The 14,750-nt window shown below is 43.5% G+C and overlaps 1 protein-coding gene across 1 annotated transcript; it reads right to left on the bottom strand.

Annotated features, from left to right (window-relative positions):
* Positions 1 to 7,513: 7,513 nt before the first annotated feature.
* On the bottom strand, positions 7,514 to 10,856 carry LOC123424908 (haloacid dehalogenase-like hydrolase domain-containing protein 3). Its single transcript, XM_045108599.1, has 6 exons — positions 10,436 to 10,856; positions 9,950 to 10,056; positions 8,794 to 8,902; positions 8,549 to 8,710; positions 8,225 to 8,398; positions 7,514 to 7,922 (listed from the first exon to the last, which is right to left on the bottom strand). The coding sequence occupies exons 1-6, from the start codon at positions 10,709 to 10,711 to the stop codon at positions 7,875 to 7,877; spliced, it is 876 nt and encodes a 291-aa protein (XP_044964534.1). The 5' UTR covers positions 10,712 to 10,856; the 3' UTR covers positions 7,514 to 7,874.
* Between the last annotated feature and the right edge of the window lie 3,894 nt (positions 10,857 to 14,750).

Below are 14,750 nucleotides of genomic sequence, written 5' to 3'. Positions count from 1 at the left end.
ACCTGTAGGTCTATGGTGGACTACTCACACAACATCATGGATGCATCAAGGTTGATGTGGATGGCCTCCATGATCGATTCCCCCTCCGACAGGGCACCAGAAAAGGTCTCTAGATGGTTTTCCATCGGAACAGAGACTTACAGTGGCGGAAAAAGTGTTTCGGTTGTCTTTATGATGTTTTCCCAATATTTGAGAATTTATAGGTGCAGAATTAGGTCTGACGGAGCCATGAGGGGCCCACAAGGCAACATGGCACGCCTACCCCCATGGGCGCGCCCTATTGCCTTGTCGTCTCCTCATGTAGGTTCTTGCCTCCTTTCGAAGCTTCCATGTCCTCTTTTGTCCAAAAAAACTCATCAAAAAGTATCATATCGTTTAGACTCCGTTTGGTAGTGGTTTCATGAAAAGACAAAAGCATGCAGAAAACAACAACTCGCACTAGGCACTAGATTAATAGGATACTTCCCAAAAATGATATAAAAGAACATATAAATACATATAAAGCATCCAAGATTGATAATATAATAGCATGAAATAGTAAACAATTATAGATACGTTGGAGACGTATCAACATCCCCAAGCTTAATTCCTTCTTGTCCTCGAGTAGGTAAATGATGAAAATAGAATTTTTGATGCGACATGCTACCCAACATGTAATATCTTTTAGGTACGACCTTGAGAAATGATAAACTAGTTGATATCAACAAAATAATATCCATAAACATAAAAAACATAATCATTTATATTCAAAATATACGATCCTTCAAGAATATTATTCCCTACTCATTTTGTCATATAAGCATGGCATGACTCCGACCTCACCGTGCAAGTATAAATCATGAGCACCTTAGTGTCAAGTCGGGTAATTGAATCGTACTTCTAACGCGCTTTAGCATTTTCAACCTCACTCAGTACATGAGCATGATCCAAGGATATAGTATATGGGTGGAATAGAGTATGGGGGTAGGGATCAAAAGTAGTCAAAGTGGAAAGAAAGTCTCACATAAACTAGACGGACCAACGGGCTATGGAAATGCCCATTAATCGATATCAATGTGAGGAGTAGGGATTTCCATGCAACTAATGCACTAGAGCTATAAGTGTATGAAAGTGTTGGAAATATTCCTAGAGGCAATAATATATTTTCTTGTTCATGGTAATCGTTTATTATCCATGCTAGAATTGTATTGATTGGAAACTCAAATACATGTGTGGATACATAGACAACATACTGTCCCTAGTAAGCGTCTAAAGACTAGCTCGTTGATCAAAGATGGTCAAGGCTTCCTGGCCATAGACATGAGTTGTCATTTAATAACGGGATCACATCATTAGGAGAATGATGTGATGGACAAGACCCAAACTATGAACGTAGCATGTGATCACGTCAGTTTATTGCTACTGCTTTCTGCATGCCAAGTATCTCTTTCTATGACCATGAGATCATGCAACTCCCGGGCACCGGAGGAATGCCTTGTGTGTATCAAATGTCAACATGATTCCGGAGGTGATCTATTCGATGTAATTTGATTTGCGGTGTTTTTGTTGGGATCCGATGAATTGTGGGTTTATGATCAAAGTATTCATGAATATTAATTGAGTCTTCTCTGAATTCTTTTATGCATGATTTTTATAGCTTCGTATTTCTCTCCGATCTAACAGTTTGGTTTGTCCAACTAGATTGATTTATCTTCAATGGAAGTGGTGCGCTCTGATGGGTTCAATCTTGAGGTGCTCAATCCCGGTGACAGAAAGGGACATGACACGTATTTGTATTGCTGCCATTAAGGATCAACCAATGGGGTTTATTCATATTGATTGACTTTACTTTGTCTACATCATGTCATGTTGCCATAAACATTTCTCTGTTTCATACTTAATGTTGTAGATGCATGTTGGATAGCGGTCGATGAGCGGAGTAATAGTAGTAGATGCAGGCATGAGTCGGTATACTTTCTTACGGACATGATTCCTATATACATGATCGTTGCCTTGAATAAAATGTCATAACTATGCGCTATTCTGCCAATTGTCCAAGAGTAATTTATATACCCACCGTATATTATCTTCAAGAGAGAAGCCTCTAGCAAAAATTATGGCCCCCAGGTCTACTCAAATTATATTACAAAAACCACAAAAATGGCTTCGTCATTTATTTTCTGTTATTTATATTTATATTTATATTATCTATCTGTCAGTATTTAATCCTCGCTGGCAATGAGTTTATGGTGCTTGCCAACCCTCTTGCCCGCGTTGGGTGCAAGTGTTTGGTTTTTTTTGTGCAGGTGCGGACGGTGAGTGTTTGCTTAATACTCTTATTGGTTCGATAACATTGGTTCTCATTAAGGAAAATACTCATATCTACTGTGTTGTATCTCCTCTCATGTTCATAACAAGGAAAATTCCAATTAAGTTTACAAGTAGCAATTCCCCTGACTGGTTGGTTGCTTGGTGTTGCCAGGTAACTTTGTAGCTCGTTACACCATGTCGCAATGCTTACTCTGTTGTCTTGCCTACCCAGTGTCACAGTCGTTGTTCCACTGGTTAATTGGCCGTTCGAGGTTGTTTTCTCTATAGGTACTTGCATGCTAAGGTTGTCCATTCGGAGGAGCAATTGTTGTCGGGGTGCTCGGTTGTTGCACGCTGCTCGGGCTAGCCGGATGGTGAAGGCTATTTTTTCAATTCATCTAGTGCTTTCCATTTGGCGGATGGACTCCTTTAGGCCCTGTTTGGAACCACCCAGATTATATAATTCAGTTTTTATAATCTATTCTATTTCCAAACAGGACAGCTTATGGTGTAGATTATAAAAACTAGATGGATAGATTATTAAAAACTCATAATCTACTCTATGCGAGCTAAAATCAGATTATGGATTGCTAATGATCCATTACCCTTGTAAAGTTGAAGATAATTACAGTCCTACCACCGCCACCCTCCTTTAAAAAAACAGAGGGCACACATGTCATTATGCAATGTAAAACCTGGATTACAGTTTATATAATCTGGCCTCCAAACATGTCCACCTAGATTATTTTTATAAACCAGATTATATAATCTATCTTCATAATCCAGATTATCATAATCTATTATGGTTCCAAACAGGGCCTTAGATGCTTTCATTCTTCTTTTGATGGAGGTTGTGTTTTACTATTTGGGATGTGGCCCCTTCAGTGGTTGTTGGATTGGACGGATAGTGTTCTTTTTGGCCGCCTCCTGCTCCGTGCTTGGTGGTTGATGGAAGGTAAATTTTCAGGTGTGCGGGCACCTCCCGTGCTACTATGATACGGGAACTTGAGGTTCGTCGGGTAGGAGACTGAACGGTTAGTGTTGAAGCCTCTAGTTGTGCTCACAAATTTGGGAGTCTCTGAGGGTGTTTCTGCAAGTTTGGGAAAACTCGACCACTGGATCTTAGATCGAACGAACAATTACCTCTGTATCATCGTAGAACTGCAGGTGTGGGATCCAATTAATTGCTCCCTTGGATAGGACATATAGGCCATGTTTCTTTAAAAAGTCTTAGGACTTTTTTTAGGTGGTGTTTCTTTTCAAGGGACTAGACTTTTTTTAGTCTCAGGGACTAAAGAAAAAAGTCCCTCCAATAGGGTCTTTTTCTAGTCCCTTAAGAAAAAGTCCCTCCAATAGAGTCTTTTTCTAGTCCCTTAAGGAAAAGTCCCTCCTGTTTCTTAACCTTGGGACTAAAAGGGACTTTTTAGTCTAGTCCCTAGTTAAAGAAACACCACCTTAGTCCCAACTAAAAAGTTTCTAGTCCCTACCCGTTTCTTTCCAGGGACTAAACAAGGACTAGAGGTCATTAAATGACATGTAAAAAGACCATGTTACCCCTAGTAATGTACTAGAAGTTATTAAATGACATACTAAAAGTAGGGACACTGTTGGAAAAGTATCAAAAAAGTCCCAAAAAGACCCTCCCATAGGGACTTCTTCCTTTAGTCCCAAATAACCCATTTTAGTCCCTAAAAGTCCCTTATGTTTCTTTTACATGGGACTAAAAGGGACGTTGGAGCTCGGGTGCTCATTCCCACTCTCCATAGTTCCCACTCTCCATAGTTTCTTGTCAGGGCTAGGTTGCCATGCAGGTCCGCTTCCCAGTGTGTTAAGCCAATGGTTCGAATGGATGATTGTTTGGCTTGACAAGTGAAAACGTATTTAGACCTTACCCTATCCGTACGCGGCGAGCGGGCATGTGATGAAACGTGTAAATTTCCTTGTGGTTGTCTGTGCCATGTTCAATGTTTGGCCTATACCAGTAGTTCATTTAGTACTTGACGAATGCTTAATGACTTAGGAGTTGATCATGTCGTGCATGATCAATGATAATAATGATCTCACCTGAATGGAGTTCGAATTGGGGGATCTAACTGGTCCTACATTTGAAGTTGGGACAACATCAAATTCCAATTCGAGCAAGAAGAAGAAGATGGCAAAGACGACAAAGCCTAGAGGTTCGGCATTCTCAACTTTTGATATAAAAAAATTGTTAAATCTTGGTTGACCACAACAATGGATCCAATATCGACACGGAGCAATAGGCGAACAAGTACTGGGAGAAGATTTTGTAAGGAACATCATCAACAAAAGCAATATGTGGAGTCGCATCCTATCGTCACAAACCGCAATGTGGCATCTCTCCAACAGCGATGAGGGATCATCCAGCCGAAAGTGAACACGTACGTCAGATATTATTCACAAGTGCTTGGCCGCCCTCAAAGTGGGATGGGAGTGGCAACTCACGTGCCATTTTTGACTCCACCTTATCATCATTTGCATATGCATGTTCTTTGTTACATTCTCATTGTTATGCATATTTTGTTTGCTAGACTGTGATGGAAGTGGCCACTATGTATCATGAGACAGAGAAGAAGTCGTTTGATTTTAGCCCTTGTTGGATGATATTGAATGGCAAATCAAAGTGGACACAACTTCTTGCCGATCTCAAGTCTCGCAAGAAGAGAAATGATGGCAAGAAGAGGAGAGGTTGCAAATCGCACGGGACATGAAGGATGCAAAGATTATGTTGACACGTGAAAGCCTCTTGGATAAGCAAGCAAAGAAGTGGCTTGCGAACAAAACGAAAGAGATCACCGACCGTAGGAAGTATCACGCGATGCCAGCATCAGCGACGCATGTGGCAAGGATGTAGGCGAAGCATGCAGATTAGGAGCAAAGAGAGCATGATGCAATGATGAAATTGGAGCATGCCACATCGCTCGCGTCCGGCAACTGATCGGACATTGTTTTTTGTCCTTTATTTTATTTTATTTTCTCCGTTTTTCTTTCATTCACTTTTACATTTTGTTTCTACATTTTTTTCTATTTTCGATTTCTTTGTTCTGTTGGTTATTATTCTACATCTTTTGAATATCTCAATAATGTTTTTTACTGATACACTTGTAACATTTTTCCAATACAAATCATACATTTTTTGTCATATCTTGTCAACATTTTCCTAGAAAACAGTTTTAAAAATTTTCAATTAGAAGATGAACTTTTTTTCATAAATAGTAAATATAATTTTTCTACACATTATTCACATTTTTTAATAGATGGTCAACATTTTTATACATTTTTTAATTTTTTATTAATAGTTGTTAAATAAAAGATTAGCATGTTTTGAATACATAGTCAACATTTTTTCTATACACATTTATCATTTTCAAACGCTTGATTAACATTTTTCAAATACTTGTGCAATATTTTTTTAAATGGTTGATTATCATTTTTATACACATGATCAAACAATTTCATCATTTATTTAATACACGATCAACATTTTTCTATACGCATTTAACATTTCGCAAATGCTTGATTGACATCTTTTGAGTACTTGTTCAACATTTTTTCCGAATGCTTGATTAAATTTTTTATACACATGGTAAAAAACATCATTTTTTAATAAGTGATCAACATTTTTTGTAAACATCTTCAAATTGTCCGAATGATCGTTCATCATTTTTCAAATGCTTGTTCAACATTTTTAATAAGTATGAATTATTCCAAATACTTGTTCAAAAAATTTCTAAATACTCGTTCAACATTCTTCAAATAGTGTTGAACGAGTATTTGAAAAATGTTGATCAAGCATTTGAAAAATGTTGAACAAGTGTTTGAAAAATGTTGATCAAGCCTTTGGAACATGGTAAACGTGTATATAAAACATGTTGACCATATATTCAGAAAATGTTAATATTTTTATTTAAACCATAAACCATAAACCCTATAAACCCTAAACCCTAAACTGTTAATCAAGCATTTAAAAAAATTGGAATTAAAAAATGTTGAACATTTGTTCAAGACATAATAATCGAGCATTTGAAAATATGTTAACAAAAAATGTAATAGAAAAAATATTGACCATATATTCAAAAAGTGTTAAATTTATATTTGATAAATGTTAAAACTTGTATTAAAAAAACGTTGTTGACATATACAAAAAAAATATAATGAAAATGAAAGGAACAAAGAGAACCCAACAAATTAGAACCGAAAAAGAAACAAAAATATTCAAAAGACAAAATATAAAAAGAAAAAAGAATCAAAAAAGAATGGAAAAAATGGAGAAGAAAACTAAAAGAAGAAAAAATTGGAAAAGAAAAAAGAAGAAGAAAACCGAGAAGACTGGCTCGGGTCGCTTCAAGTAGGCCGCGCCCCTACAACTACACACTAACAAGAAGTGTGTGGGGTGCCTGTGAGCCTCGGCGATCTCCGTCGCAGACCAGGGATCGATCCTGCGTTCTCCGGCTTTAAAATTTGTTTTTCCTTTAATCTGTGTGAAGATGGCCCGGCCAAAGTACACCAGATGCTTCAGCAAGGGTTCTCCACCGTCTCGCTTAATGTGATAAATAATCGCCGCACCTATCTAACTAAGCACTCCCTCCGTTTCTAAATATAAGACCTTTTAGAGATTCTACTATGAACTATATATGAAACAAAATGAGTGAACCTACCCTCTAAAATATGTCTATATACATTCGTATGTAATTCATAGTGAAATCTCTAAAAGGTCTTATATTTAAGAACGGAGGGAGTACTACCAAGATACCCGATGTCGTGAGCAGAGTGTTAGCTACTACACGTTTTGACAAAGGCCTTCGACATCATGTAATTCATCATCAGACGACATGGCTGCCCAGGATTGTCGTTGGACCTGAGAGCCGAGGAAAACGGTAGAAGCCAGGATTGTCATGGGACCTGAGAGCCGAGGAAAACGGTAGAAGCCCGTCCTGATCGACGTGAGCTGTGGCGTCGCGCATAGAATCAGGAGTGCTCGCATCAGTTGAGGAAGCCGGGGAGATCCAATTTGAAGTACCCACAACGTCTCCTCGGTTGAATATAGGCTCAAGCACACTCTCAAAGTCTGTCTTCGCCACGGTTTGACTTCAAAATATCACACGCAGTGATGTAACAGACTATATGAAGCACCGCCAGGCAATACCCTCAGCAAAATGTTACAAAATCCAATGTACAAAATGCAGGGAAAACGTTGGGGTCGTTAACTCGTGAAACACAGATTTCAGAGCACATATCAGGAACTATCCAAAGGGTAAATCGAGTTCGCTTAATTACACACATTGTTGCTACAATATAGAATTAAGGCCTGTCACAAAGAGACACTGCCATCAGTTCTCGCTTCCATGGAAAATATGTACAGCGGCCGGACAGCCACACACACACCTGAGCAAAGAAGGGCCGGCACTATGTACAGAGGAGGCAGACTAAGCGCCACCTCCCAGCCTTTTTATTGAAGCTCAGGGGGGCTCGGCGAGCATACTCGACGGGAAGAAGGGAACGGAAGCAATCCATGACGGCCGCCAGAGGCACGGTAGAGCCCGCTTACGAGCAAGCGTAGCGCTTCACATATTGTTGCCCATACCCACGCTAACCCCGATCCTTTCTGCGACCTGCGATACAGATGTGTTCATGTGAGCAACCATATAATTTCTGAAAATTGCAGCTGATATAGAAAGGCATGTCTCAAAATTGAAAAGTTACCAGGGTGCACCTAACTACTTAGTCTATAATACAACAGTGGACCCTAATAAACTAGTCTTGGTAACAGCATGGAGGCCAGATCTTTATTTGCGGTGTGTAATTAATCCCAACTACACTGACGGCGAAATGCCACTCCTAGATGCCATGTTTGCTACAAGGGCAATAATTGATTTGTAGTTCAGTTTTGGACCAGACATGACAGAAGGCTTACTTCCTTGAAGGAGTGAACATCACTGCCCCAAAGCCAGGCATCGCAGCCTGCGTCCCTAGCTCCCCACAGATCGTTCCGACGGTCGTCCCCAATATGCACAGCCTCTTCAGGCTTCACATCCAACAACTCGCAGGCCTTCAGGAATATTGTTGGGTTTGGCTTTTCTGCTGCAACCTGTTAGCAGAAAAAACAGAGAACAGAGTTGAGCGGCGAACATTAATACGAAAACTGAAAGTAGAACTTAGATACACAGGACAGTAGCTACAGGATCAAGGTTCAGTAAACAGGCTTAGCTAAAGCAGCTCGTATGTAAATGGAACCCACCTCAGCAGATACAGCAACCGCATCAAACCAGTGATCACAATTCAGTGCCTGTAAAAGTGGCCGGAGGCGGGTGTCAAAGTTGGATACAACAGCTGTTCTCACACCAGCCCTTCTTAATGCTTCAAAAACGTATTTAGCATCGGGATCAATGAGCTGCCAGGCCTAGCAAACATAAGACACTTTGTGAGGCAAACATACAATTAAGATGGTTTCAAATCATGTTTTATTACAACTTTTTATCTTACCTTCTCAGTTGTATAGTAATGATAAAGTTCCTCGAAGTACTGTAAATCTGAGCAGCCTGTAGAAGAACTAACTATATGTTGCCAAAAGGGCCTCCCGTCATCAACATACCTGGAGATATTGAAAAACATTACTCCATGCATCAGCATATTTTTTACTAACAGGTTTGAGGTGTTAACATGAAATGTTTGACTGGGTGAATAACAAATGTTTATAAAAATCCACATGCCCTGAGGCTCGAATGTTTTTATTTTGTGACATGATAACTCCTAGTTCCAAGGAGGGATTGAATGCGTGAATGCGAGGCTGATAAGCAACAAAAGAATCAAATCACCAGTACTACCTATCACCGCCGTCCATATATATGTTACGAAAAATTGTTTCGTACGATTTCCCATTCAGATTTGTCTCCTGATAAGTATTATGAAAAACGCACCCAGGATACTCAGTGCTGGTAAAGCACACAAACCAGCTAAAATTTATGAATATGCCAGAAACTTAAGGATCGAATTCTAGAACAAGAATAAATTCTCTACTTTCTGAATACTATGTGAAACTTAAGAATCAACGTTCCTGCCCCACAATTATTCTTTTAGCACCATTAAAGACAAATAAAACTATCTCAGCCATATCTAAGAAGGTGATTCCATCAAGCACCAGATAAAACTTGGGACCATTCCAGTTCCTGGATCTTAATCTGAACATTGAGAATTATAGAATCCTCAAAGCTGTTCTTGCAAATATTCCTGTGTTCTGGTGGGAACTTTACTTATGGAATTCTACTTGTAAGAAACGTTTCTTAGCTTGCAGCTTAGCTCAGATTGACGGATAAATAACTCTGCTTGAAATTGTTTCATATCTGCATGTCACTCTCAATTTTGAAGAGGCGGTACTTTTCATTCCAATTGATTAAAAAGGATAAGTTCAAGTAAGTGAAACACAAGTTAGTCCACACTTTCCTGATGAATAATCCTTGTTTAAATTGAACAAGGGCATTTACGGCAAGAATATCCCCATCCTAAATGCAATTTATTCATTTCAATACGAGTGCACAAGAAGAAAATCAGACAGGGCCATCCAAGATACTCCAATAGCGAGATCACACCCAAACTCGCACTTGGAACAAAAGGACAGCCAGCCCAAAGGTAAATGCCATACCTAAGCCGCGATTTGCCCCATGGCTGCGAATATGCCTGCCGGTACCTCATCAAGATCTCATCCTCCGAGTACTTCACCCCATACTTTTCGCCTATTGTTCTGTACACCTGAATAAACATTCGGAGCACAAGCCATATTATTAGTCAAACCGCCGCATGCATGCCCAATTAGCACGGGAAAGGGATATTTCATCCGTAATTCGTCATGCATGGAGAAATAAATCCACACACAACCCAGAAATGGGCAGCAGAAACAAATCTGCCCAGGTTCACAGAACCCAAATCTACGAGCATGCGCGAACGGAACGGCTGCGGGAGCACGGATCAGATCGATCCAAAACATCACGCATTGCCTCGGCGTGTGCGCCGCATGGAGAACATGCAGGCCGCTGTCAACCATGGGAACGGCCAGCAGAATCGAGCGGAGCAAACAGAGGGGGCTTGAATTGGAGGTGCGGCGTATGGGGGGAGGGGGGCGTAGGCCGACCTGGGCCATGGGCTCGGTGGGGGCGAGGAGGGTGCCGGCGGCGTCGACGAGGATGGCCTTGTGCGTGATTTCGCCGTAGATGGCCCGCCGGTAGTCGTAGTACTCCCGGGCCCCCATGGGCTCCCACCGCGCGCCGCCCGCCCCGACGACCGCGTCCGGGGCCTCCGCGGCGGCCGCCGTCCCGAGGCGCCGCCGCTCGTCGCCGCGGCACGCGAGCGCCGGCTGGAGCCGGGCCGCGGCCGCCGCCGCCGTCGAGCGCAGCCGCGCCACCGCCATTGTCAACGAGGTGGCGGGGTAGCAGTCTCGGGTGGCAGGTGGGTCCCGGCGCCAGAGTCTCAGGTGGAGGTGGTGGCTCCGCCGTGCCGTCGCCAGAGAGCGTGCGCGCGGTCTCTCCTGTGGCGTGCGTCTGTGTTGGTGTGGTGCCGTGTGGCCGTGTGTGGGTGCGCGGTTTATAGGCGGAGGGAGACGAGCGGCGGCCGGTGACGCGACCGTGGTGGCTAATTGGTTCTGTCCTCCTTTCCTCGGGTTTCAGGGACTGTTTTTCGGCGTCACAAAATTCCTTACATTTTATTCACACAAGCACCGTATTAGTACCTCGGCTCTCAAATTACTCGTTTTAAATTTGTCTAGGTACCTTCCATTTTGAGTTATATGATGTTTTAAATTTGTAGATTCGAATGTATATAGACGCATTTTACTATATCTGTTCATCTATTTCCACCTATATATATTGCATGTTCGGCAACGCTCCTCACAGCGGAGCGAGCTTTGACGAGCTCCAGAAATTGTAACCGGACGCCGCTCCGCGTGGAGTGGCGGAGCATAGGGAATCCGAACGCGGCTATAGTTTGTAGTGAAATATCCAAAACATGTTATATTTGTGAGAAACTTTTTTCTAAATGAGATGTATATAGATATTCTTTTAACAGAGTCAAATTTTTTTCCTCATTAATTAATTAAGAAGGAGATAATTGTCAGGTTAATTTATGAAAAAACGGATGAAAACTAATACAAACGAAAAACACACGAACTACCACATGACATGAGACCCCATAATGGTCTGCTAAACTCTCTAAATACACAACGTCCACAAACCCCGACGCTGCTACTGCACCAAGTGACTCGTGACAAGAACACCTCGATAGAAAACATCAAGCACCTCCCAAACGCACAACGACAACCCAATCCAAGGAAACGTGTCGAGAGACAGACGATCATCCATCAAACGCCAGAGACGCCTTGTCTTTGGCGTCACTCTTACCTTTGCCCACCTTCTTTTGGTTTGCCCTTATTGGTGTCCTCTTAGGAAACAAGTTATTGACCTGCCCAAACCAGGTCTATCAACCTTCACGCTGGCTAGCAAGTCACAAAGTTTGTTCGTGAAGAAAGCATTTGGATTTGAAGTAGGTGCCAACACAAGTGGCTCAATGGTCATGCCACTCACATGCATCACCTGCCCAATGATACGAAACGAGGGAGGGCAACAACATCTGAAACTCTACTCTTCATGACGTCGAGAGGTAAGTTGTCCCACGCTTGACAAGGCTCCACGAGGGGTGGTGAGGACATTAGGTCAACTTCTGAAGCTTGGAGAGAACCGAGCTGGAGTTGCTCCATCAACATAGACAAACAGATTCCCCACAAAAAAAACTGCAGGTCCGGCATGATCTGCAGCACCGAAGATACAACCTCGACCCAGGTCTCATCCTCAAAGTTCGACAATCCAAGAAGTGTCGAACTAGACCCAACACAGGGCGAGAAGCTACCAAAGAGCTCCACACCCACCTCATACACAAAGCCAACAACAGACTCAACCATGGGAGCCAGTGCAAGAGCGAGTCCATCCACGGAACTAGCATTAGGCACATCAAACTGATGTGATACATGAGCAGCTTGCAGTACATGTGGTGGCAAGGAAAGCATGTCTAGTGCAGCCTCAACTCGCCGGACGAAGCTTCTCATTCGCGCCATCTGACTTTTTATGGAGTCAGCAACATCGCGAAGAGGTCTTGTCTCCTCAAGATGGAAGGAAGCCATGCCAAGTAGCTCGGAGCGCAACATCTCGGCCTGCCCCTTCAAGGCAGACCACGACAACATATTCGTCGACGCCACAGAGCCAACGGGAGGAGAAACAATCGACGTCCAAGAATCACGACAAAAGGTCCCAGAGAATAGTTAGGCTTCTATCTACGCCTCACGAGGAGTTGGAACTTGACGGTGTTCGACGGTGAGGCGATGCAACAATGGTGTTGAAGGGCTTGTCAATAAGCTGAGCGACCCCAAGGCATTGCGGCATCCGCGTGCACAGTGACCATTCTCAAGACAGTGGGAGCACCTGAAGGGCTCTCTGCAGACATTATAAACTCCTGTTGTTCCAGATCGCCAATGAAAAAAAAATTCTTCATCTTATTTTTCTGCAATAAGAAGTAAAATTGATATAAAAGTTAACTAATTCAGATTTAATCCATACATACACAGTTATTTTTCAGTTTGAAACCAGTTAACTGTTCAAATGCATCAATTTAGAAATCAACACATACAACATGTGAGTTCAAAGTTAGAATACAACTCCTATTATTGTTTGCGTGTCCTGGTCTAAGTAATAAATAAATTACCTATATTGGCCGAGGAGACCAGAAGCACCTGTGTTTCTTGGCTTTGGGTGTTAATCATCGGTTTAGTGCCTAGTGGCCGGACGGAGGACGGGTATCACTTTCGGGCAAAATACGAGTGCTAGCAAGGAGCAACTACGAGGGGAGCTAGATTGGGAAGAGCGGCCGCTGGCGATGATCTGCAGAATACTAGCACTCACGGATTCACTCGGAGCATACCAGATCGCGAGAGGCGGCGCCCGCCTGCGAAGGCGAAGGACTAGGGAAGCGGTCACGACGCTAGGGCTTACGCTGCAGATGGACAACACACACAATGTGCCTTCACGATTTTTCTTCAACCGGGGCCCCCACGATTTTGGAGGCCCTGTGCGGTCGCCCACTTTGGCCTCCCTCGTCGACGGGCCTGTACAAAATACATAAAGGAGCGGCGGAGCAATCGTACCCTAGTGCCAAATTTGGCTCCCCGAAGCCATCCGAGTGCGGCGACGACGATGCGGCAGATAACATCCTCAGTCCTCGTCGTAGGGGAAGTCGAGGTCGACAAAGATGGCGTCCTGAGACTCGGCTTCACTGTGCCATGCAACCAACTTGTTGTCGAATTGTTGTGCATTCGCGAGCCCCTACTCGAGGATGATGATGTCGATGCCGTCGACGCGGCGGTGGCGATGCACCTCTTCCTCCTCCTCACTCGCAATGCGTGCGAGGATCGATGCCTCAAATGTGTCTGCCTCCGTCGGAGGGAGGAAATCCTCTGACTCGATGACGTCATTGGCCCGTTGCTTTGGCTCCGCTTCCAACTCCCTTTTAACTGGATTCAGTGTATGGGAGCTTGATGCCCCAACGGAGCTGCCTGAGGTGGAGGAGTTGCACGTGCCGGAGTACATGTGTGCCATCTTGCGGTTGTACTCCTCCGTCTCGCGGCGGAGGAGCGACGGCAGCGGCGAAAGGCCTTGGTTGGTGTAGTGGTGCGCGGCCTGCTTTCGCGCGGCGTCGGATGCCACGCACCGCTTCCGCTCGGTGTCGTCGCCGCCGTCGCCCCGGCTCGGAGATGGAAGATTTAGTTCGCCGGCGACAAGAAATCGAGAGGGGAATTTAAGGTTGACGGCGGCGTGCGGACACTGTTCCGTTCCATATGGAAGCCACCAACCCGTAAGTATACTGCATGAAGGGGGCGATTTACAGGCCATTATAAAAAAAATTACAGATCAAACGACTATACAAACTCTGGTCTGATCAAAATAAGGGATCAAACCCATATTATCGCCGGTATTTTACAGTCCGGCCTGTTTACAAGGTGTGCTAGTATTGCTCTAAGTCATCGATAGCGTGTGGATTTCCTTTCCGAACCTTCCACGCTTCAAACATAATTTCGCAACAACAACAAAAAGCCGCTTCATCAAATACAAATTCATGAACTTCAAATGATCGTCGACGCTTCCAAACAGGCCCCGACCGAGCCCTCCGTGGCCTTGCTGTAACGGTGCAACCGGTGCATTATTTGACAATCCTACGAGGCATCGAAACAAACCCCTGACAGCGAAGCTTGCGCAAAGAAGAAGCATGATCTTGCGCTAAATCCGAACATGGCCTCCACGAGGCTCGGCAAGCGAATCGGCCGCCGTTTCGGCTTATGATATTTGCTCTTCACGTCCACCCGATGCCGGCGCACATGCCCCGGAGCATCCTTTCCAGGTTACGGCTGC

This window comes from Hordeum vulgare, chromosome 2H (assembly GCF_904849725.1).
Source record: "Hordeum vulgare subsp. vulgare chromosome 2H, MorexV3_pseudomolecules_assembly, whole genome shotgun sequence".
In the NCBI taxonomy this organism is placed as follows: Eukaryota; Viridiplantae; Streptophyta; class Magnoliopsida; order Poales; family Poaceae; genus Hordeum; species Hordeum vulgare.
The sequence above is the reverse complement of the archived record's forward strand: the minus strand, read 5'-3'. Positions and strand labels throughout refer to the sequence as shown.